Source organism: Elaeis guineensis, chromosome 11 (assembly GCF_000442705.2).
Source record: "Elaeis guineensis isolate ETL-2024a chromosome 11, EG11, whole genome shotgun sequence".
Taxonomy (NCBI): Eukaryota; Viridiplantae; Streptophyta; class Magnoliopsida; order Arecales; family Arecaceae; genus Elaeis; species Elaeis guineensis.
This window is the reverse complement of record NC_026003.2, coordinates 121487516-121513352: the sequence shown is the minus strand read 5'-3', so window position 1 is coordinate 121513352 and position 25837 is coordinate 121487516. Positions and strand designations below refer to the sequence as shown.

The 25837-nt window shown below is 40.2% G+C and overlaps 3 protein-coding genes across 10 annotated transcripts; 1 reads left to right on the top strand and 2 right to left on the bottom strand.

Moving 5' to 3' along the window:
* Positions 1-228: 228 nt before the first annotated feature.
* LOC105037294 (uncharacterized) lies at positions 229-1692 on the bottom strand. The gene has a single exon (XM_010912975.2). The coding sequence runs from the start codon at positions 1675-1677 to the stop codon at positions 469-471; it is 1209 nt and encodes a 402-aa protein (XP_010911277.2). The 5' UTR covers positions 1678-1692; the 3' UTR covers positions 229-468.
* A 3749-nt stretch (positions 1693-5441) lies between these two features.
* On the bottom strand, positions 5442-17562 carry LOC105036813 (uncharacterized). Of its 8 annotated transcripts, XM_073245922.1 has the most exons (6): positions 16725-17549; positions 11430-11755; positions 11236-11279; positions 9856-11116; positions 6813-7382; positions 5442-6209 (listed from the first exon to the last, which is right to left on the bottom strand). In XM_073245922.1, the coding sequence occupies exons 4-5, from the start codon at positions 10918-10920 to the stop codon at positions 7227-7229; spliced, it is 1221 nt and encodes a 406-aa protein (XP_073102023.1). In that variant the 5' UTR covers positions 10921-11116; positions 11236-11279; positions 11430-11755; positions 16725-17549; the 3' UTR covers positions 5442-6209; positions 6813-7226. The 8 variants fall into 8 exon arrangements, with proteins under 8 accessions (XP_073102023.1, XP_073102020.1, XP_073102022.1 ...); XM_073245919.1 differs by having other exon boundaries at positions 11236-11755; XM_073245921.1 differs by having other exon boundaries at positions 9856-11279.
* Positions 17563-20836: 3274 nt separating this feature from the next.
* LOC140852637 (uncharacterized) lies at positions 20837-21874 on the top strand. The gene has a single exon (XM_073246160.1). It carries the CDS (start codon positions 20893-20895, stop codon positions 21733-21735), a length of 843 nt encoding a protein of 280 aa, XP_073102261.1. The 5' UTR covers positions 20837-20892; the 3' UTR covers positions 21736-21874.
* Positions 21875-25837: the final 3963 nt, after the last annotated feature.

Genomic DNA, 25837 nt, shown 5'->3' with positions numbered 1-25837 from the left:
TCATTTGTAAGATGCATGCTATGACCTTTATAGGCAGAGATGAGAGGTCTTCCATGATCAAGGGGATTTTGTACAAAAGCGCACACATTGATAACAGAAGCATGAATAGCATAGATCAGTGTGCATGCGTTGCAGCGGCGTATTTACAATCCAAATCTTCCGAAAATAAGAAAAGATAAAATTATTGCAAAATTTCGAAAAAAAGTCGTTGTTTGCAAAATTCTCATCTAAGTTGGAATTTGTATGATTTTTTTTTTGAATCAAACATTATTAAAATCTAAGCATGGCGGAAATACTTGCATATGTCAATGCTGGCCTATCAAATTGTACCAAAGAAGAAGAAGAAGAAAGGCTCAAAAGCTCTCCCTCTCTTCCCCTGCGCGCATACAACATGAGAAGCAAATATAACCGGGCTAATCGGTTAGCGAGGCAATCAAATGCACGCCTCGATCCAATGCGAAAACGGGATCAATCTCTCTGTTTGTTGATCTTGTCCAGAAGGGATCCGCGCCCGGGAAATGGATTCGCCGACACCCCTCTCCCCGCAGCCTCGATCTTCTTCGCAGAAACCCCTTCACTTCTTCCACTCCCTTCCTCCACTCCCACTTCCTGCCTCAAATCCCCCAACTGCTGTTCCCTCTTCATCCTTCTTCTCACCCTCCTCTCTTTTCTCCGACCTTTCACCATCAACTCCTCGTCCCCCTCTCTCTCCTCCTCTCCCACTATAAACCTATGGCCCTTGCTCAAAAATCCCACCTTTCTTGCATTGCGTATGCTCCCATCACGCATTCCAGCTCCCCCCTCCTCCTTGCTTCCAATCTCCACGCTCTTTACCCCCAAATGTCCACCAAAAATTACATCTTTTCTCACTTCCATCGATCTCCGATCCCTCCCCGAAGAACCATTCTCTCCTTCCGATCTAAAATTACCCGAACCCCTCATTTGCTTTTCCAAAGGACCCATCTTGCCACTCCTCGAAGCCCTCGGATCGCTACTAAAGATTCCGTATTTCTTCTGTTCCCTCGCTTTTTCCTTCAAATCTCTGCTAAAAATCCCACCTTTCCCCTCTTCCTTCGATCTCCGAACACCTTCCGGCTTGCCCTGCCCGCCCTGATTGACCCGGGGGATCCTTCCGCCCATAGAGGTCCCCAGGAGCTGGAAATCGACGCGGGCCCAGCCGGCCTTATCCTCGTTGTCCCACCCGAACCTTTCGCTGATTTCGAGGAGGTCCGAGACAGGGGACTCGGAGGAGGCCCGGCGGCCGTCGCCGTTGAGGATGCGCTCCGCCGACTCCCACTCGATGCGATCGCGGTAGACGTGGTCGTGGAGGACCTCGTCGGCGAGACGGGCCCAGTGCTCGAAGTCGCGGGCGCGGAGGTTCTTCGAGACCCAGAGGAGGTAGTTGGAGGGGAGGGAGCCAAGCATTCGTCCCTTGTGCTTGCCGAAGTCTATGACTCGGTCCCTCGCGGGAACGTTTTGGGGGTTCCATTTGGGGCGAGGAGAATAAGAACAGATTGGGCGGAAGAGGGGAAGGAGAGGAGAAGAAGGGGATGAGAGGGGAGGACGGAGTTGAGAGCAGGGGAGGTGAAGCAGAGGCATGGGGAAGAAGGAAAAAGACGAAGGAAAAGAGGGCAGAGAAGGGAGCAGAGGGAGAGTTATCTCATATGCACGTGACATGTACGTTAAGGAAAAACAGAGACGGCTTCAATCACGTGACAGAGGAAAGAGGAAGATTGAGTGTTGCCAAGGTAATGATGAGGACTCAATGATAATGTTTGTTGCAGCTTCTTGGACCACAGATGGATCCGAAAGGAAGTCTCTCTTGTTGAAATTTTTTTTGACATTCAAACCAATGGACATTTAGAAAATGATAGAAGAGAGAAAGGGTGCGAGAGTTATCGAATGATTTATATGAGGCTCCTCAGTTAATTTCTCGATATGAAAGGGTGCGAGGGAGTGTAAGAGTTATCGAATGATTTATACGGGCCTTCTCTATTAATCTCTTGGTACGAAATGTTTGTCCTTTGGATCTTTAAACTCTTTTAATTTCAATATTTTATAATACAAGAGCTAAATCATCAAAATTAACTTATATTATATAAAATAATTAATATTTAATTTTCATATTATGAAAATTTAATTGATAATAATGATAATATTTTACATTAAAGATTGCTCTGATTAATTAATCTCATGATGAGATCAAAAGAATTTTTGAGAGTTTTTTTTTCTAAAATAATCATCCAAACCAATGAAGATTGCTGTATTTGATATTATTTTTTATCATATTATTTATATTTTTATTAAAAAAATTAAAAGAATTTGATATGTGACGTTGCGGAAAATTATCATATAATTTTATGTATTAATATGGAATGTTACTCCTAATATCTGTATATTATTTTATTATTATTATATAAATAAATAATTTTTTATCATATTATTTATATTTATATTTTTTATTTAAAAAATAAAAAAATAAAAATTGATACATAGTGATGTGGGAGATTATCTTATAATCTTAGGTGTCAATATGGAATGCCACTCTTAATACTCGTTAATTACTTTACTATTATTATATAGATAATTATATATATATATATATATATTGTAATGGAATGAGAGGGGGCAAAAAACTTCTACCAAATTTATTAAAAAAGACATTCGTCTCTAAATCTCATCAATTATATTTTTATTTTAATAAAAATAATGATTCAAGTAGAAAATTCAGCAATGGATCAATACTTGATTCATGCAACCAATTTTTTTTCAATTTAGTTGAAAATCATGGGAGTGCGAGATCCATTTGATTTATGTGCCCCCATCTCATTTGGTAATGGCTATTAATCTAATATCCAAAAATCTTCAATAAAAATCTTGACAAGGTCATGAGAGAACTACTTGTTTTTCATCAAAAAAAAAAAAAGAAAAAAAGAAAAAAGCCTTCTCGTCTTCATAAGATCTTTTTCAATTTGAAATTCAAACGCCACCTATTGCTCTACAAAAAAAAAAAAAAGCAATGTATTTGTTTTGTTATATTATTTTTTTCCTTTTCCTCTTAGAGTCGTATCATCAAACATCTTTTTACGCATACGGAAGGCTCCCTGTACCTTGTCAAATGAGAAGATTAGTTCAATTCATTGCACATAAAACTGCGGGCAGTGCTCTAAGGATTATATGACTTACACCATCAATGTACCATGGATATCACAAGTATCTATCAGTAGACAAGTCTCCCATAAATACATAGGTGCATGGCTTGCACCATCAATGTCCCATAAACATATAACAAATCTCTATACAGACTTCCACCATCATACATAGACAAGCGTTGATGGAAGCTTCTATAAGTGCTGCACCAAGCAGTGGGAGTCAAACGGTATCGTGGTCCTAAGCTATCCCATTGGCTGCTACAGAGGCAGAGCTTGATCAATTTCTCAAATGGGCGTATTTTGCTGGGCTTCGCACTTTTGTACGCCTTGGGCGTCCTGTTTCACTGTAGCTTGTAGTTTTGTGCTCACCGTCCCCACCTTTTTGGTGCGTAAGATTTCTTACCTAAGGCTTACATAGTGAAGGGCCCAAAAAAAAAAAAAAAGAAAATCAAAATATAGAAAATAAGACATGAAGGCTGATGGGGGCTGTTACGTTTCCTCAAGAACATCCTGACAAAAGTGTAAAAAATGTATCTCTGTTTTGGATCGTGATAATTTTTGTCTTGTTTATAAGTAACTGCCTCTTGTACTGTGTTGTCATTTGTCCCATTTCTTTAGGAAGAAGGTCTGTAAATTTGTTTCATATAATATAAGAGGCATTTGGGCCATTTTCTATCAAAAAAAAAAAAAGAAGAAAAAAGGTGTAAAAGATCCAGGATGTGATATGAAAGCATAAAGAATATACAGTAAATTCAAGTCCTCGTTAGGTTATCCGGTGAATTCGTAAGTGTTCACACATATGCTGTTGCTGTTTGGCGGCCAGATTGGGCATCATTCCATTAGATATATGGTTGAAACTTGCTACCAGTTTTCCAGTATGGATTCAATTAGGGCATTTTTAGGTGCCTCAAAAACTCCATGATTTTGTATGCTTTAAAAATTATTGAATACAATTCATGCAATACTACTACTTAGTATTGGACTTTGCAAAAGAATTTCATGTGAATCTTCTAAAACGTTCTAAGAAATTTCATTGCAGCACCTGGTAGGCTGTGCAATTATTGCCTGCATCGAACTTATTTGATGAGGTGACGCGGAATGGAAATAAAGTCTCCCTTCAAATCAGTTTTTTGGTCAACAAAATTTGCCATATACTTTTTAAAGGAACCAAAAATTTATTATATACTCAAATTGCGTGATTTTTCACAATTTTAGTTGTAGAGAGATGCCATTGTCCGTAGAATGTCATGAAGCTCTATATCATGGAATAATTTTTTTAGAAATATATATATACGTATCATTTTGACTAGTATATTTTAAAATCCATGTTTGTCTCTTTTACCATTTTACGCTGACTCTTTTTTTACGTTAATGTTCTCCCTTTAACAATTAAACAATCAAAAGAACTAAACTTTCAAAATTTCAAAAATTTTAAGTTACCAAAATTTATCACGATTTTGAAATCAAAAGCCTCTATTAAGCCAATATGTTCCTTAAAATCGAATCAAGCACTTCTCTTCTTAGTATTTAATAAATAATATCCATAAATTATAAAATCCCTATAAGTTTTCCCCTTTGACTGTCCTACAAAATTTTGGTGAAAAGAAGAAAAATATAACTGGTCTTTTGAGACAAAATCTGCCACTTCAGGGAGACCAAATCATGGGTAAATCGAAAAGACGGATTTAAACACTAAAGCCATATAACCTATATGTCGTTCTATTAAGAACACTAAAGCCAAACAACGGTCACTTGGATAATTCAGACGGTACTCGAGAAACGTAGTGGGTAACTGAAATTGTGATGCAAACTGCTAGAAAAGTAAATCGATGTCCGTACTGACGGTTTGTTTCGTTAGAATCTTACTGTCTAAAGGGAACAAAAAGAAGATGGAAGAAGAAGGGCATATTTATACAATAGCTAACGGCCTAAAACAGCCTTTGCCACCGCATCATGAATGAATTGGCGAACAATCAGCTGCCAAAAGACCAAGTTCTCATCAGACTAAGCACCTACTTGAAAGGAACCGAGCAGGACATGAAGTAGTAGCCATCATCAAAGTTCTGAGAGTAGCTCTCAGGGTCGTACCCAAACCGCACCGAACTCCTCCTTGACCTCAAGGCCAGCCTCCACCGTGACTTCAACTTCCAAAACATTCGTCTCATGGGCATAGACCGCCGCACCTTCATAAGAGTAACACCACTCTCTCCGTGGGCAAATCTCTTTCCCCAATTCACTGCATGGATCCTCTTCTTGCACCCGAAGCTTAGGAGAATCATCTTTAGGCTCTCCTTACCCCAACCCTCCCGTGATCAAATGTTGTTGCCTGGCTATTTGTTTTATAGGAGCTCAAAAGTGAGGAAGACCATCAAAAAATGCCAGAGACCATCAACGACTACATTAAGCCTTTATTCACCGGCAGAGGAGAGAAGGCATCCACAGCAACTGCCAATGAATCACATGTGGCCCACTCAACATCATGCAAGTTGGGTGGGAGGACAGGAGAGGATGTTCTACTTTTATGCAGTGGCGTCAGTGGTGGGAGACGCATCTTTGACATGGAGTTGAGTATTGAATAAGATCATCAACTTTGTCAGCACAAAACAGGGTTGCAAGTGGCTTAGGTATCCTAGATATGGCTCAAGCTCCAAACTATTCAGTTCCCTTTTTGGATTTGGGTCGAAAAGTAAATCTAACTGCACCTTATCTACATTAGTTAAAAAGATTTGGACAGAATTTAGATTTCTAATCTGAAGGTGCTCGAGTGAATGAGATAAGATATGGTAGTTCATGAGGTTAATGCTCTGACCGTCCATATGCCCTGTAGTTTTGCTCCACTTTTACTGCGAAGAGTTGTGTTATTTGGGTAAGCATCCACTTATATCCAGGCAAGGACTCGTGAAGAACAAAGGCCTGCCAAAGGGATGTTAGGTCCGTGACTTCTTCTTGTAGCAATTTTAGCAGTTGCCAATAAGCTATCCTCGAAGAATGTTGGGTACCAACGGTAGAGATCAAATCAAATAGCCTCTGTGATTCATGCTTGGCTTTTACTGATGTCTGGTGAGGCAAGAATGTGAACAAAGAATAGATTCATGATGTCATTATATAGTCCAATCGAATGGCAAATGTAGAATATTTATTAGATATAAAGCTGGTGAAGAACATTCTGCTAACTCAGCATCTAGTGAAGATTGATTAAAAGAAAGAAGATTCCTCCTATTCACATTAAAAAAAAAAAAAAAAAGATTAAAAGAAAGATTATTTTGCGACTAAAACTTCAATTCACTCCTTTTAATAGTTAAAAAATGGTAGACAAGGGACAAAACTGTTCTCCTATTAATTTAATCAGGTTCATAATTCATTAGGTTATCAATCTGTAAATAGTGACAAGGGAAAGTTTTATATATAATATCAACAAAATATTGGATATGATGTGCCAAAAAAAAAACGTACATATAAACCCTCGCATTTAATTTTAATCTTGTTGATTTCACATGCATTTAGCATCTCTGTTGCTTTGCTTGTAATGGAAAATCTAGCATCACAGACAATGACAGCTCGACAATGAAAGACAACCGTCCAATACCAACCGTTCAATTCTCTACAACTGAAAGACAACTAACAATGATCGAAAGCCAAGACCTTAGAATAAGAGATTACTTTCTAGTCTTGAAGAAGCATAATTATCTTTGTTAGTTGCTCCATTATTAGCAGGAATGATTCCATTATATCAGTCTTCGATGCTGACGTGGCATTTTCTCAGGAACCAAAAACCACTGAGAAAAAGGAATTTACGAGATGATCGAAGCATCAGTGTATTCTGCAACAGATTTATTGAAGTCCAATTACTTACAGCAAATTGAGCTACACTGACGTCTAAAATTGGAAAACACTAATAGGCAAATGACGCTATAAATCCTTTCGTATATGAATGTATACAGCATTTACCGGAATACAAGGGGGTTAAAGAATAGTACACATTTATCTCACTGTATAGGTATTTTATATTTTTCTCCTCATCAAAAGCACGTTTGCAAAAAGACAGGTTAAAGTTGCAGAAAACTCATCTTGGTTTTATAGCTTCGGATAGAGATCTGGAGTCTCAGTATGGATAATTGCCACTCCTATAGAAAATGATTGTAGAGCTGAAAGAGTTGACTGGAAGTAGATAATGCACAGGCCTTCATTCAAATTCACCAGCTTGAGTGTGGGTTCGCCATGTTGTGTACCCTGAGAATTACAAACATATCTAAAGTCGTATCAATGCTCACTCAGTATCATGCAGAACATAGACAGCCTCCTTCGCCCCTACCACTTCACCCATCCACCACCGCCGCCACCGCCACCACATACAAAAAAATAACTTTACAAACAAGAAATAAAGTGCTATATTTCCATGATGATATAAAATTCCAAATATCAATAATATAATTAGAAGATGAATGATGCAGAACTTCATCTTGGGATTATCAAAACCCAGGTGGACCCTTAAAAAAACACTCCAATTCAAAGATTTCCAGTGCCATCTTGTCACGCATAGAAGAGAATGAGAAAGCTTTTATGTAAAGAGGAAAAATTGAAATAATTATCTACTCTACAAAGAATAATAAAATATGGATAATTAGTCGAAAGATAGAATAGGCTCTGGTTTGGCACTTTATGGTTAACTTTTATGGGTACAGCTATAGCAGAAGTTAGATGTCAGGTAGAAGTAACAAAAAATAAAAACAGCTCTTTTGTAGTAGCTTAATTTTCATCTGTAGTAGAGGATTCACCAGTTCTGATCGAGGGTCTTAGCTTTTGCTATGAAAGATTCATGCTAAGTGTTATCAGAGGTAATAGCAGTAAAACCAGGCCACATTTTGTTTCTTGGGCTTCCATGATGCAAGTACTAATGAGCATGCATCTCCTACCCTTCAGCAACCAGGAAATTCTAAGTTGGAGAAGGCTATGTCAACACAATAAAGATCTTCGTTTAACATGATGCACAATAATAACGCACTTCATTAAATGACAAGGAGGAAGAGCTTAGAAGCATAAAACAACATGAACTACACTGCATAGAGTAACATCTCGTTAGCAACACTATTGATATCCTCAGCAATTAGAGAATTTATAGTTTGTGGTGGATGTGAAACTTATATCTGAAGGGGGTTTCCTCTTTTCTCCACTCTCACAAAAGTTACCAAGAAAAGAGATGCATCTGAATGATAATATATGGTATCAAGATGCTTGGACATTGTTGCAGAGACTATGAGAAGCTATACATGGAAAACAAGAAGCCACCATGCCAGCTAGGAGGAAAAAAATTCTATTTTCCTCATCTATGGATGCAAGATAAAGACTTGCTGAAATAATTTCACCAACGCAGCCACTTTCTAAGCAACAACAGGAGAGACTTCTAGAATTTTTTAGACTTGAAAGTTATAAGTGTTTCTCTCCAAGCCCTTAGACAAGCATTTGAAGTTTTAGCCATGGAGTCTAAACGTCTTTAGTTACTTATTAAAACATGACACTTTCAAATAAAAAATGAAGAAATGGTGAAAGATAATGAAGAGAATCTATGACCATTAAATCTAAATTTGGACTATAGTTAAGCAGACTGTATAGCTAAAAAAAAAAGGGGGGGGGGGGGTTGTTGTTGGGGCGGGGGGGGGGTGGTAAAAAGACCAAGCTACCACAACTTCTAAGGCATACACTGAAGAAGATGATTTTGCAGTCCTGTGATCTGATAGAGGTGGCAAAATTAATATGAACAATTTGGAGTGGCTCAATGAAAGAGTAAGAGCACCATGAATAAGTAAAAAGGTGCATACTCATGCGCACATGCACATCAGCATATGCACATGCACACATGCATGCATACATGCACACACGCACACATGCATCGTGCATACATACATACATATATGTACACATAGCAAGAACCATAATAGAGTGAAAAAAAGTTTCAGAGATCTAAGACTATTTGGTAGCACTACTGCACTAGTTATCTGAATTAAGTTTTAGACAAGGCTTTAGGTCATCTCATTAGCATATACATACATACATGCATACATATATCTAACCCAGATATGTGCAATAAGATCATTTTAAGACATACCTTAAACTTAAGATTATATCCAAATTCCAAAGAGGACAGAAAAGAGCAAGTAGGAAACTACATGCACTCAAGGGAAACAGCAAAAAACACCTGCTCCTGAAACTCTAACAAAATGCAAATAAGAATAAGAAGGCAGCATATGCAAAATCAAGAAATAAGCAGATATCAGATAATTCTTAAGCACTATTAGTACATTCAATAAGCTTTGCTAAGAAAGGTGGAATCAACTAACAAGTGCATTCATGATCAACTGGTTGAGTTCAAGCTAAAGATCAGGATAATTACAATGAGCTAAAATTGCAATCATCATTATTTAAGTAACTAACCCAAATAGTACTTTCACATAACAAAGGAACATCTGGAGTTACAATCAACAGAATCTAGAATGCTTCCAAGATACAATCATGCTCACAGAGTCACAAGCACGGTGCCATAGAGAAATTAGGAAATCTGGAAACTTCTCACTGTCTCACTTCAGACAAGCAGACAAAAGCAGGTCGTGTAGTTATAAACATAAAGTACAATGAATACATAAGATATTAAGGGAAGGGACCAAAATGAAACTGAATAAATAGATAAAAGAAACAACTTCTTACACACCTCCATAAATAAGTCAACTGACATGCAGTCCTCTTGCAACCCCTCCGCCAGCAAAGCTTTTGAATAAATAGAGTTGTTTTTAAGCACTGTCAGAGGACACCCAATGTCCCACCCACCACAGTCACAATGTCCACCTGACCTCCATCTCTCAATAAGACCAGAAGGGCCACCAGTTCTGATAAGTGGACCACCATGAAAACCAGCTGGAACTAGAACATTCATGCTCCTGGGATGTTTCCTGGAAGTTCTCACAAGACTTTCTTCACTATTTTCCAAAGCAGATGAAGGCTCTGGACAATTATCAACATGACCAGCTCTCTTGAGAAACTTAAGGCCCCAACCACCACCAGCTGCCAGTTTATTGCTATCATGCTGATAGTCTTCCACAACAACTGCAGCCAACTCAGTACTGGGTGGGAAATCATCTGCAAGGTGATTCAAAGCAAATGATTCATCAATATTGCTCAACTCATCTATAAACAGTTCCTCCAGATCCTCAGATTGAGAGCTTGCTTCACCAACTTGGGTAGATGTACACTTAGATGAATGACTTGATCTAACAATTCCTGCCACTTTCTTGGATAACCCCTTGCTTTTCACAAGAGAAGAGGAGGACCTTTGCATTTCTTTGGAATGGTCTTCACTAGCACCAAATAAGACAAACTCAGTCTCTACGAATTTAGATCGATTGGAATTCAGAACTAGTGAACTTGATACCTTCATCTTCCCAACAAAATTCAAGGCGCTATTGACAGGGTTTCTGGGATCCTTTTTACTATAAGTTTTCGAATGAAACAAGTACATGTAGTCCATGGCTTTGTCAACCGAGGCCTTGATTTTTAGAGGACTGGCTAAATATAATTCCTTCAGATCATCATTCACAGAGAACACAAAATGAGGCATCCCACTCTTCCATATGCAGCGAAGAAGCCCGGTTGAAATAGAGTAATGTGCCGATGAAGAGGACCAATATGAACATAGGGAGTTTGTAGTTGAGCAAGACAGAAGCATCTCATCAGAGAAGTCATACTCATATTTTTGCTTCATAGGAGGAATTACTGCCATCCTGGATTTTTGCGATAAGGCGTTCAAAGGCCCAGAAGGAGCACTTCTCGACTCTAGGATTCTACTTGTCCAGTACTGGCCTATCTTGATCTAACATGTCCCATTGTACCATCTGAAGAGCCAAGCTTGAAGAACAGTGAGCTTTTTATGAGGGTCCTTGCCTTGACACTTGCCTCTATAGAACCAAAACCTATCACTGAAGGACTCACAATTACATTCACTGAATGAGCTGCTGGAGAGCAATCAACAATGAAATTACCCAGATCATTTATGCTCTTGTTCTTCTTCAGGCTTTTAAGCTTTTGAATGTATTACCTGCTGATGCCACATTCACCACAGTGTGTAACAGGGATTCAGTCCTACAAGAGATATGAACAGTCAGAACTAATCTCTGCTGATTTAATGCAATGCTGTGCAAACTTCCTATTGAGGCTGACGAAACTGATACAATTTGGAAAGGTGACTTCTTTGATGAATGGACATGATTTATGGTTACATGTGGGACTCACGTTTGAATGCCTGACATCCAAGATCAAAGGTAGGTTGCTGCTGATCTTCTCAAACTCAAGTTTAAGTTCCGATAGAGCATAACTCGAGTAATTTCTTCTTCCAATCCCTCACTGTCTGCACTACAATGTATCATATTCTCATTGGGGCATACTTCTAGCTCATCCAAATATATACAATTTGTAATAACCCAGAACCTCACCCAAAAAAAATAGCCGGAAGATATTATTTGGGTTCCTTTGTCCTATATAAATACCCAAGATATTCCCAGCAAATAACCAATATGAGGCTCAATACATGCCTGCATGGGTCCTCAGACATTTCATCCCTGTGTTTGACATGGCACAACTAATTATTGACCAAATAGGATGAACTCCGGCACATGCGCATTTTACAACAAAAATCAAGGTATAGCATTAACTAGACACAGCTACAGATTTCTGAAAATGCAGTCAAGAAATTCAACGATGATTTCCTTCTCAAATTGCAAGTGATGCCAAAACACTTCAGCAGCGCAATAATCAAACAAACTCTTAAAATGTTGAGCATGAAAATGTTTTATGATTTAGATATCATTTTACTAATTAATTATACAATAAATCAGGTACACAGAACTTGGACTTGTAAATAAACATACCAAAACAAAGTAGAATCGAGTGCATTTCCTGCTAAGATTGCGCCTAGTTGGTTCTCCGGAGAATGCAGAAATAGTTTCATTTTTAGCAGGTTTATATTTCCACAGAAGGAACCTTCATGAGTTCAGGAGATAGATCTCACCGCCCTTGTTAGCAGCCCTAATCCGCATCTCTTTTTTTCACTTTGAACACCACATGGCAGACTGTTGGGCCACTGGTGGAAAATTCCCTTTCTCAAACAATTATTAGGAATAACATTTTGTTCTATAATTCCTCCCTATTCATGCGCTGCATATTTCCACTATTGATAATAGCGAAAATGAACTGTTGGGTGGATGTCTGGCCAGGACACCACCTCCTAAGATCTTTTCAGTACCACGCGATGCAGCAGGAAGAAAGAAGAAACAAAACAAAAGAAAAACAATCAAAATACGTGAATCAGCCACAAAAAGGCTCGCCTCCACGGAGCATGCAAACTTCACTATGAAAAAAAAATTTTACAAGAGGAGACCTCACCCTCAACCCTTGTACACCAAATTCTCTCTCACCTGAAGTTCCCCTCACAAAAGCTCTCTCTCTCTTGAAGACCTCCTGAACCCCTGAAGTACCCGGCGACCGCTGTCCAGGAGCCCTGCTCCTTCTCTCACAGCAACGCTTCCGCCTCTCTCTTTCTTTTCGGGTTCGTACGGTGCGAGAAAACCAACCACGCCCTCTGTTCTCTGTGTACAGGGCTTTTTACAGACCTTAATCACGACTTAGATCATGATTAGGACTCCTTAATCAACCCAAATCACGTCCCAGACCGTCGGATCAAGATCGAGAGCCACCTGGGCCCTCCGATCGCGCTCCGATCAATGGAATAGTACCGTGGACCACGAGAAACGCGTGGGAAATGCCCACGCGGTCCACAGGCCCAGCCGTGGACCGCCCGATCCACGGTGGACCGGTGCAAAGGGCCAGCAGGCCGCTGGCTTGGGCCGGCCCGCTCCCGCGCGGGCCTGCGCGCGCCTGGGCCGCGCGCCAGGCTGGGCCGTGCGCCCGCCTGGGCCGCACGCCTGGGTCGCGCGTCTCGCGCGCCACCACCTGCGGCCGCGCCACTGCTGCCCGCCGCCGGTCGCCGGTGGTCCTCCGCCGACTCGAATCTCGTGTCGACTTCAAAAGCTCGTATCTCCTCCATCCGAGCTCCGTTTCAGATGATCTTGGTCCCGTTGGACTCCGTTTTTCGTCGCGAACCTCACTGTGGGCTCAATGTGGACGGAATCTCGAGGCGTCAAATCCTAACAATCTCCACCTCAACTCGATATTCGGCCTCCTCCAAACTCCGAGAGCTTCTGGATCTCCTCGCCCCCATGCCCTAGGGCAATCGCCTGCTAATCATGGATGGGCAAACATGGGAGTCGAGCCAGGCTGCTCGATCCCATCTCCGTCGTATGCTGTGCTCCTCCTGACCTGAGACCTGCTCGGGGCATCGTCCTGCGGCAATAGGAATCTCACCTTACGACGTCGCCTCTCGTCCTCCCGAGTCTCCTGTCTCGTGTCCGATCCGCCTCCTGGAGCTCCACCTCGCTCTGGGCTCCGCCTGGCTCCCGAAGCTCCACCTCGCATTGGGCTCCCTGCCAGGTAATAATGTCCTCTGCTCCCCTTCTTTCCCTCCAGCACAATCCTATCGCCGCGTAGCACCCTCAGGATTCCTCCACCAGCTACCGTCCTGTAGCCTCTCGAATCCAGTCTGCTAAGTGAGATAAGATTCCGTCTGAAATCGGGTATGTATCGGACCTCCCCCAATCTCCTCACTGCACCGTCATGTGTCCTCCAGCTGACCGTCCCAATGCCTCTAATCGCACAGCTCGATCCATCCGGCAGATATACAGTGCCCTCACTGTTCTCCAGGGAGTCAAACTGCTCCTCTCTGCAACATACATGATAGAGGCATGCAGAATCTAATATCTACTGCTGGGAAGAAGTAGATACCTCGTTAGATATCTCCAGGACATCTCCATCTAAATCGCTGTCAGCCGTCGCTACAGCAGCCACCATCCAATTTTTGAGTTGAGGGCAATCTCTGACTAGATGCCCTAACTCCTCACACCGATAACATCTGGTTTTGCTCAAGTCCCTCCTGGACTTGGACCCCCCTCGTTGCGATCTCCTATCGCTCCGTCTACCGCTTTCTGCTCTTCCAGAAGCCACCAAAGCTGAGCTACCACCACCTGAGCTCGAAGCTGGGTTCTCCCTCCTGAGAACCTCATTCTGGAATATCGCCGCGGTGACCTCGTCCATCTTGATAGTGCTCTTCCCCACTAGAAGAGCAGTCACCAAGGACTCGTACGAAGGGAAAAGCGACGCCAGCAAAACCAGCGCTCTGGTCTTCTCCTCAACGTTCTCGCCAACGCTGAGAAGGTCGGTGAGGATCTTCTGGAAGTGGCTGAGATGCTCCTGCACGCTGTCCCTCAGTCATCCACAGTTGGTAGAACTGCCTCCAGAGGAAAAGAGTGTTGGTGAGAGACTTCGCTATATATAACTTCTCGAGCTTCGACCACAGTACCGTCGGAGAAGTCTCGCTTAACACATAGATCACCACCTCATCCGCCAGGTACATGCGAATGGTACTTACCGCCTGCATCTGTAGCCGTTTTCAATCCCGCACCTCTATGGTGGTCGGCTTCTCATCGCACAAGAGAGCATCGATCAACCCCTGTTGGATGAGCACGTCCTTCACCCTTGCCTGCCACAAGGAGAAATTGCTCTTACCATCGAACTTGTTGATCTCCATCTTGATTGTTCCTATCTTCTCTATCTTCAATCTTGCTCACCACCACTGCAATCTGCGTCCTTGTACCGCCTTGCTCTGATACCACTTGTTGGGTGGATGTCTGGTCAGGACACCACCTTTCAAGATCTTTTCAGTACCACGCGATGCAGCAGGAAGAAAAAAGAAACAAAACAAAAGAAAAATAATTTAAATACGTGGATCAGCCACAAAAGGGCTCGCCTCCACGGAGCATGCAAACTTCACTATGAAAAAGAAATTTTACAAGAGGAGACCTCACCCTCAACCCTTGTACACCCAATTCTCTCTCACCTGAAGTTCCCCTCACAAAAGCTCTCTCTCTTTTGAAGATCCCCTGAACTCCTGAAGTGCCTGGCGACCGCTGTCCAGGAGCCCTGCTCCTTCTCTCACAACAACACTTCCGCCTCTCTCTTTCTTCTCGGGTTTGTACGGCGCGAGAAAACCAACCACGCCCTCTGTTCTCTGTGTACAGGGCTTTTTATAGACCTTAATCACGACTTAGATCATGATTAGGACTCCTTAATCAACCCAAATCACGTCCCAGACCGTCGGATCAAGATCGGGAGCCACCTGGGCCCTCCGATCACGCTCCGGTCCACGGAATAGTACCGTGGACCGCAAGAAACGCGTGGAAAATATCCACGCGGTCCACAGGCCCAGCCGTGGACCGCCCGGTCCACGGTGGACCGGTGCAAAGGGCCAGCAGGCCGCTGGCCTGGGTCGGCCCGCTCCCGCGCGCGGGCCTGCGCGCGCCTGGGCCGCGCGCCCGGCTGGGCCGTGTGCCCGCCTGGGTCGCACGTCCCGCGCGGGCCTGGGTCACACGTCTCGCGCCGCTGCCGTCCGCCGTCGGTCGCCGGTGGTCCTCCACCGCCTCGAATCTCGTGCCGACTTCAAAAGCTCGTATCTCCTCCATCCGAGCTCCGTTTCAGGTGATCTTGATCTCGTTGGACTCCGTTTTTCGCCGCGAACCTCACTGTGGGCTCAATGTGGGCTGAATCTCGAGGTGCCAAATCCTAACATGAACTGATCCCCATAAATATCAGAACAGAAATAGGACTCTTGTAAGTATTGATAGTTTATTTTTATAGAATTTCTACTTCAGAGGCATGATGGACACATTCTCCATCCTTTGTCATGAAATCCACTCTGATAGTAAAAAATACGCAAAAAAAAAAAAGTGAAAAGATTTGTTCCATCCCTTCAGATTATACTCCAGTGACTCGAAATCATAAATTTATGGTAAAAAGGCACTATTGCTGTAATATGAATTGATGGGATATCTTTTGAATTGAATGGAGGCGGTACTAGTTAATTGGGAAGTTGAACTGCCAAAATTTTATCATATTGCCAAAACTACAAATGTATATGTCTACTTGTATGTATATAAGGCGTTTTACAATGCATTAGCTCATTTAGTAAATACGAATGTAAAGAAAAAAAAATCAATGCTTCTCTTCCAAAGAAACAAAAATAGTGTAAAGCTAGCAAACTGCTCTACCACCAAAAATACAAGAATTAGCACAAGCTACATCTAAAATTTCTGGAAAACTATGGCCATCCCCTATCTGAGTCTTTAGTTTTAGTTTCAGAGATCAACTATGAACTATAGCAAATAAAAGCACGGTTTTTTAAGCCTTCAATGGGACTTTACATTGTCCTAATAAAATGGCAAGGTCGTATTCCTTCCTAATCTTCTATAGAAAAGAGTAGAACGGAAGATATATATATTTATAGGTATATACGAAAAATAAAGTTTCTTTTTTGGAGGGAGAGAGTATAAATCAAGCTACCATGTAATCAGAATCACAAGGAAGAAAGAAAATAAAGAGTATATCAGACTAAAGAATAAGGAATAAGAACAGATTCCTTGCCTCAGATATGATAGAATCCAAAGCTCGCCGAAGCTCCCCCGAAGCTGCAAGCTCGGATGCTCCGACTCACCCGCTCTTCTTTTATACAGAGAATGGAGAAATGAATCGCAGGTTTTCTCAAAAAGGAGCTTCCTTTCGCCCTTATGAGTCCCAAATCTCATAACCCAGAAGACCGGAGACAGAAAAGAGAAAAGAAGAAGGGGCGAAATAAAAAATTTGAGGAAAAAAAAATAAACGGGTTTCCCAACCTGGACAAGACAATGAGCAAAGATTAGAGAACGAAAATAGCTATATTAATGCGGGAAAAGGTTTCATCAAAAAAAAAAAAAAAAGGGAATGAGAGAGACGAAAGCCGAATTTTTCCCCTGTTTATATGCTAAAGAGAGAAGAGAAGATCAGGATGGTGAAAAAAGAGAGCTTTCTGGACGCGGCACAGAGGATTTTCTCCTGTATTCCATTTCATGTAGAAAAGAAGTTCAAAACTAAGCGCATGAAAATGACTTTGGTTCTAGCAAAACAGGAGCAGGGATATCTAGCGGGGGAAAGAGGCGCTCCTTTTTCCTGTTTCTCCACTACAGAGAGGGGACTACAAAGAAGAAGGTCAAAAAAAGACTTCTTTAGGGAGAGAAACGAAAGGGATTTCCCCTAGAAAACACTCAAGTAGGGAGACCCAGGAGAAACAAACGAAGAAGGATAAGATGAACTGTAGAGTGGAGTCGGTTCTCCGTCGGCTTCTCCTTTCTAGCGCGTGCCAGGTCCAAACAATCCAATCAACTCCTATGTCTATCACCCTGAACAACTGTAATCCTTTAAGCCACCATTACCAGCAGTAGCCAAGAAAAGAAGAGAGATAAAGAAAGCAACTAACTTTCTTTTAAATAAAAAAATAGAAAACGTCGTTTTAGCGTGGAAGTGCCATGCCAATTGCCATCTAATCCTGATGTGATCGAGCGCGGGGTGAAGAAAAAATAGAAATTTTTTAATCAAAAATATTGAAATAATATTTTTCAGCTCCTTGGAAGAGAGTAGTTGGGAGGACGCGATGGGATGAGAGCAGAGATTGCGAGCTCCCTTCGGCTTCGTATGGTGATGAAACTAATCACACGAAACGGGTCTCTTTCTCTTCCCACCTATCCCGCCCCTGTTTGACGCCTTCACTTCTACCCTGCCCCTGTACATTGCCCAAAGGTTAAAACCCGGGGATTTAAGAACTGATCACCGTCGTTCTTCTGTTCTTTGGCTGATTGCCGAGCCTCTGGCGTTGTTGCAGGAACGATGGGTACCAGAGAACACCGCACGTTGCGCATTAAAAATGTGTTGGTGTGGCGGATATCGAGCATATCCAATCGGAACGAGCATTAAAGTTGGGATAACGGGATTGTTTTTGGCTACTTGCATTAATTCATCGAAGGCCTGCCTGCAGAGGTGGTGCGAGAAATATTTTTTTATTTGATTGGTGCTCCAAAGACCTTATCAATAAGAAAAATAATTGAAAAATTATTAATCACATATTTTGTTTTCATGTAAACGGCCATGGTGCAAATCACGCCTCGCTTGGAATCAATTTATTATTCAAAGGCTCCCCATTCAGTAAAATCTATGCCGTTTCCGCCTCAGCTGCTTGTTTGGATATCACAGAGGAATGTTACAATCCCCTTACCGCTTCAATCAAGCTGGTGGTCGTGTAAGCACCATGCTCATTCTTTCAAACCGACAGTGGCAAGCGGGAAGTGGCTAACAGTTGGCTTCGCAAGAACAGGTGGTGCTGGTGGCATCCCATATATTTTGGGCTCCAGGCTATATCACAGACTGATGATATAGAGTTAGAGCACCGGATAGCGGCGGGCATAAGAGGAGCTGCATGTTGGAAAAAAAAAAAAAAATAGTGGGCTCTTTGCACACTTTTTCCACGAAACATCATCTGCTTCTCCTAAGGATCCTTAATATTTTAATTCTCGAGTCCCCACAAATGGCTCAAACTTCAAATTCCCATGGTTCGGAAACAGGACCGGGCCAAGACAACCCAAGAAACAAAAACCAGGACAATGCTACTTCAACCCATTCTTGAGACAGAAATATATTACAGCCCTTGCATGAGAGGTGAGATATTTGCTAGCTGGATATTTGCATGAGAGGCGAGTTTGGCGTTTTAAATGGGAATTGGTTTCTCAGAATTGCTTGCAGCCTTCTCAAAAGTAGACGAAGAGCTAAAAAGATGGGCGAGTTTTTATCATTTCAATAACAACCTTATATTATTTAAGTTGTCCAGCAAAACAGTAACTCATAGATTTGGAAGCTCGACACTTCACCTGTTCCATGACTGTTCCAGTTTTGGGTTCCGCCAGCGGCACTCCAAGAACCATTGGCCACATTATATTATTGATTACTTTATTAAACTCTTCCTTCAAAAAAGATTACTTTATTAAACCCTTTGTTGGCCAAAGTCAAAGCAGTCAAACCTGCAATAAAAGAAGGCAATGAGCCGGACAAAGCAACGCTCCGGTTCACCGGTACCAGACATCCTTCTTCGAAGTTTGATAGGGCAACATACTAGTGCACTGTTTTTAGTAATCATTGCTAGTGATTAAGCCAAAGTTAGGATATCTTTGACTTTTTAACCCACATCCACGTGGTGATGTTCTTTTTTTTAAAGGCCCATCACAGCCTAAGTATTGTTTATGTTTGAAGTTTGATGCAAAATTAGCGCTCGAAGCAAAGCCTGAGAAGGATTCCACGTTTCAGTTTTGACTTTGGTTCCCACTTCCAAACACAAACGAAAAAAACAAAAAAGAGGCCAATAACTAATCATGCAATGCACAACAGTCTCTCTCTCTTGATGTATATATTTTTGAGTTAAATGTATAGCAAATAAAAATAATATATATGTAAAATTAGCGCATGAAAATGTTTCCTATGCATATATTGAGTCTCAACTATAAAAAAGATGATGCTTAATTATGAAGCCTTTAAGTTTATTCCTTCCAAAATTACATAATAGACTATCAAATCTGATTTCATTGATTCCACTAAATTAGTTATCTCCTGGAAAATGCAAAACTGTGATAAGTGATTGTCTTAAATTTACCGCCAACATTAAACAATAATATTATTTATATTTATTTTTTGAATGTTGTGATCTTTTGTGCATTTTTTAGGTATTCATGATGGCTAAATAATATTTCGAGCATGTTACCAAAAAAACATCATCCCGACGAATTTATATCTTAAAAATAAGAAAAATATATTTTTAACTATTAAAAGTTCCCTATAAGTGTTAAACCGATTTGTCAAATTTATCTTTTATTAGCAAGGTTAAAAATTTGAAAAAACTAATGAGAAATATCTAATTGAGTTTAAACTTAAAAGTAATTATCTACTTAAGTTTCAAGTAAAAAATCCTCTCCATTTGAAATATAACTTAAAAGTAACTATCCAAATGGGATGAAATAACTCAATTACCCTTATAATTATAAAAACAACACTATACTATTATAAAGTAATACTATACTATTATAAAATAATATTGCACTATAATAAAAAAAAATACTATACTATTATAAAGTAATGCTACACTATTATAAAGCAATATTGTATTGTTATAAAATAATACTACAATAAAAAAATACTATACCAAGATAATGTAATACTATCTTATTGTAAAGAAATACTATATTAATATAATACAATAAAGCAATACTGTATTATTATAAACGAACACTACACTGATATAATGTAATACTATTTTATTATAAAAAAATATTATATTAATATAACAAAATAAAGTAACACTGCATTGTTATAAAGAAATACTACACTAACATAATGTAATATTATTTTATTGTAAACAAATTTAGCATTACAATAATGTAATACTGTAATATTTTAAAAGATATGAAGAAAATTTTAATTAAAATAAATAATTTTTTTAATTTATATTTAAAATTAATAAATATTTTTATATAAAATTTATTTAAAAAATTATTTTTAAATAAAAAATAAAACTGAAGATTTATCTTTGATCCCCTATAAAAATTTCTCAAACTCATTTCTTTGAGTTGTGAGGTGTGTGCTTCTCTCACGTGTACCAAACGTGCTAATAGCTGGAGTCTCAATTATTGTCTGGAAGAGACGAGCAGGACCACCAGGGGAGCGGCGCCTGTAGCCGTTGATGGCAACCGAAGAAGGAAGAGACGAACACCTCTCCTCCTTGTTCCCTCTGGTCCCGACCTTCCAATTCCAAGCCCTAGACCCCCCTATCGTCACCTATCTGGGGTTAGGGTTTGGGATTGGATTGGGGTTTCTCCTCTTCACCCGATCCAGATCCATCAAACCCCTTTCCACCGCCATCATGGTCGCCGACGGCGCCATCAAGGGCACCAAGGTCCTCCAGGATCTCCACTCTCCTTCCCCTAAAGTGATCGTCTTCGCTTCCAAGGCCTTGATCAAGGGCTACAAGGCTTCGAAGCGCTTCATTCCAGCCGGAACCAACCTCGGAATCCATCCCCTCATCGCCAAGAGGCTCAAAGCTTATTTGAGCGCCATCAATTTGGTCAGATACGCGACCTCACCTCTCTATGCGGATGGATTCCTGGGGTTGGGGCTCCTGAAGGGTGGCTACAAGTTTTCCAAGAATTTCTTGAAAGTTCTCGAAGGGTTTATGGGCTTGCAATTGGATTCGGCTCTCAAGAATGGCGTCGATACCTTGGGTTTGCTGGTTAGGGTTGTGTTTGTTGCAAGAGAGCTCAAGCAATGGATTGTGATCGGATGGCCGAGAAAGAGGCGGCACGAGTGTGGCTTCGCGAGACGCATCGATATGAGGTATGGGGCTTGTTTGTGTTATGAAAGAACGAATTTTGACGGGGATTGTAGATATGTGACAGGTTTTCCTGTAGAGAATTTTCCTAAATTGGAGAGAGCAGTGATTAGTGAAATGCCTTCGGAGCCGGATCTTTCTGAACTGCTGTGCTTGTCTATTCCTGTACATGAGGTGATACCAATGAATTTACTGTAGTTATTGTAAAAATGCCTGGTTTTTTGCATGCACACGAGGACAAAAATTATTGATATTTGTAGTCTTACGGTCTAGTTTGTCAATTGATTGTTGTATATAAGGAGGAAATTGGCACCATCAACGTTGTTGGTTGGGTTCATTGGTTTCCCATTACCTAATGATGAGTCATGCAATCAACATTGTTATTGAGCTCAGTAGAGGATGAAATTTATTAGCTCATCAACAAAAGTATTTTTTTAGGCTTCCAGTGTATTGAAATTTTGTTATGGTTCAAATAGCTGTAGCAGCTCTTTAGTCATATTCAGCAGTTTGGAGAACTCATACAGTTCACCTCATGATATGTAGTGGGCTACCATGATCAAGTTTATTCATTTTTTTGTAGATTAGAAAGTTAGCTAGTTTCTGAAGTTCGATATTTTAGATACTGAAGGAGATGTTGAGGGTCATATAGAAGCATTGTTGATAGAATTGACATTGTTAAGGAGAACGGAAGAAGTACTAGGTGTGCAGTACTGAAAGAGATGTTGAGGGTCATTTTAGACACATTGCATATGCATGCCACAAGGAACTAACTAGGTGTGCAGTACTCCTTCAATCAGAAGCTAACACTTTAAGGTCCAGATTATGCCAAAATCAATGCCAGAGGAAAAAAGAAAAAAATATGATCGTTGTTATAAAAGTGTAATTGATCAAGCATTAGAAAGAAGAGAGTAAAATTGAGGATACATCATGGTAACCAGAAAATATGATATTTTTTCACTGAAAAGATATGAAAAATTTCATTAGAAGTGTGACTCTGCTTGCCACCAGAATGAGGGAAAAAATGAAATTGCTTTCATTATATAAGCAATTGCATCTTCTGTTCTTGTGGCATTTGCTTTCATAAGTAGCATGTACATGTGCAGCACAGATATTGGAAATTGAGAAAAAAGAGGAAGGGAGAAAAAAACTGTGTTTACTTAAAAAAATCTAAATAAATCTAGGTTAATTTTATGTCGGAAAAGATGTTTGGGTGCTTGTGATACTATATTTGCCTTTTTCTTTGTTAAGAAATATTAGAAGCGATCACAAAGAGGAATGGCCTCTAAAACTATTAGTCAGTAGATGCATAGGCATAAATTTTTGAGTGTATATATGGTCTAGGGAGAGGGACTTGCCCTGGATCTCAACATGTCTGGAATAATTGAGTTAAGTGGATGGTGAAGTTTGATTTTTGCATATCGTACTCCCAGTATATTGGCAATTGGATCTAGATTAAGGGAGGCCGTAAGTTCAGTTGAGTTCAGGTCTTGTCAACTATCAGCCACCTTATGCCAGTATGCATGAGGTTAACCCAACCTCAGTCATTTGTGATTTGTTGGTGGTCAAATTTTTAACTGATAATAAGGGTGGCCCAGCATGACTCAACTTGAGCTGACCTAACTCATCTTACCAAGCAGACAATTGTAACAGCCTACTCATCTAACTTGATCCAATTTCCTTGAATTAACCATATCATTGAAGTTCCTCCATTTGAAATTTTATAAACCACCACCATTCAGATTAATTTTCAGAAATGCACAATGTTAAACAGAATCTAATCAAACCTCTGAAATCAAGGAAAAAAGCAAAAAATTATGAAAATATTGTAAAGAAGAGAAAGGGGGGTGGGGTGGGGGACGTCTGCTTGGTCGCCAGCTTCCATAGGTCACAAGTCATGGATACTGCATAGCAACTACAGCTCATGGTGTACACAGGAAGAGAAAGTGTTTGTTATGTATAGTAAGCAATAGAGTGGAAAAAGGAGAGATCGGGACTTCTACTTTTAGGGTTTAGATGTAGAATCTATTTGGAGGTTCAATTTTTCATGATCCTGTCTTGGTTATTTTCTTGAAGATAGAAAGACTAAGATTTCCTTGTTATGGGCCTTGCTTCAAAAGTTTTACTTTTAGGTTTAGAATGCTGTATTACATCTATTTTGACTTATGCCTACCTATCTAATTTTAACATGATAACCAAGGACACGTTAAGACTTTGACCTGAAACTGATATGTTTCACGAGGCATGAATAAAGACCTAACCTAACTCAATTTTTGGATGACCCTTCTGACAGTCATCTAGTTAGGTTGATTCTTAGGTTGTGTTGAAAGTTGTCTCTCATGTCATGTTTGTCCAAGTCTTCTTTGAGAATTGAGATCTTTCACAAGAGTGGTGACTTCTTGATCTATTTTGTGCCTTACACCCTGCTTGTTTCAAGCATGAAGCTGGAAGAGGCTTGGAATGTGTCTTATTCTGGCCAAATGGGTTTTGAAAACTGGGAATAAGAAGGAACCAGTGGCTCTAACAAAGCTTGCTTGTTCTTGGATAATACTTCTATGGGACAGTTGGAATAAGACTTATTGCATTTTAGCTGCCATCTTTGTTCCATAACCCCGGTCTTTGTATGAAAAAATTACCCTTGGCCTTTCTCCACCTTAGAGCCCTAGCTCTAACGCTAGCTCCTCCTATGCATGATCCCTGTACAACCTCCTTGTGACAGTTATAGTTTTTATGTTCTTGATCTTGGTGGGAAATTTTGGATATACTCTACCTCCCTTCTCTCTTTATTAAAACTTTGGTTGAGGAAAAGGTAATTAGTTTGTCTTATTGGCTACCAGTTTCTATTCATAAAGATGCTCTTTAATTTGCAAGTTCTTGGTTACAATTGCTAGAACCCTTCTTTATAAATTCTTTGGTTGAGGTGAAGATAATTTGTTTTATCCAAGTGCCTATTTATTTTTATGCATAGGGGTGTTCTCTGATTTGTGATTTCTTGGTTACATTTTATATAATGAGGAACAAAGGGGATTCTTTGAGGTATCAGACCATTATTCTTTCCACTGTAGCTGATGGTTCTTTGTTTGCATTCTTGTCAAATGAGACCAAGCAAAAATGAAAAAACTAGTCATATATAATGAAATCAAGCGTGATCTGTGAACACTCTTGCCAACTCTGATACTTCATGTTGATGAGAAAGGTAAACATGCAATTTATCATATCTTATTTCAAGAATATTTCTTGTTCCAGCAATTCCAACCAAATAACATATTTGGTTAGTCTAACTAATTATTATGAGGAAGGAATTTCAGCCAAAAGCAAAACAGAAACAACTTGCATGATAGCAATGCCAAAATCAATAATCCCTGTTCCTTTATTTTAATTCATTTATTTTCAAACCAAATGCAGCCTTACAGTGGTGACTGTTTTCTCTATAGTTTCCAGTCATTGGTCCATGCTTGATGTTATCTCATTCTCTTTGTTACTTCTTCATATCAAGAACTTGTAGAATAAGATTGTGCTTTAATTCCAAAAACAAACTCTGCTTGAGAAAATGGGTTTATGTTACTTAAAGGCATCATTCCCTGTAGATTAGGAAGATGAGAAGATGACCAGGGGATCAAACTCATATTGCTCAAAGAATCAGCTAAGTCTGACATCAATGTAGATTTTTTTTCAAGTTATGATACCAAATTCAATGTGAAGGAAGAAAAGATATAGATTAGATTTAGAGAGGAAGAAAAACAGAGAGGGAAATAGGCGGAGAAGGGAGTAGATATCCTCAAGCTCAAAATATGTTGAGCAAAAATTTAGCAAAAGTTAATATCTTCGTTGCACTTGAACTCTATATTCCAGCCCTACCTTCAAAAACTCTATACATGTCTACTAATATTAGAAAACTTGAACTCTGAAAGTGACAGATATTGTAGAGCTTTGCCCAGCTAAGTATCCGCCCAGCATGTATGTTTGGTGTCATCTGAGCTAAGTGACCTATCCTGTATAGCTTTGTCCATGGGCCAGCAGCACATTTCTAAGCCCATTAAGCTCATGGAAGGCATAATTTGACCCAAAATTGTTCTGCTCTGTGTTGCACTGTCGATTCTCAAGTTACATCAATTCAATTACTTCCAAGATCTGATTGGCTTCTGTGAATATGGCAAAGGGTCACACATAATGATCCTGCAGTTCTGAAGTCATCTTTTTCAGGTTAACTACAATTATCGTGTGAGCTTGCAGGAGTCTATTCCTTTGGATTGTGGAAATTGGCAAATGCCTAAAAATGACTACTTTTCAAGATTTGACCTGT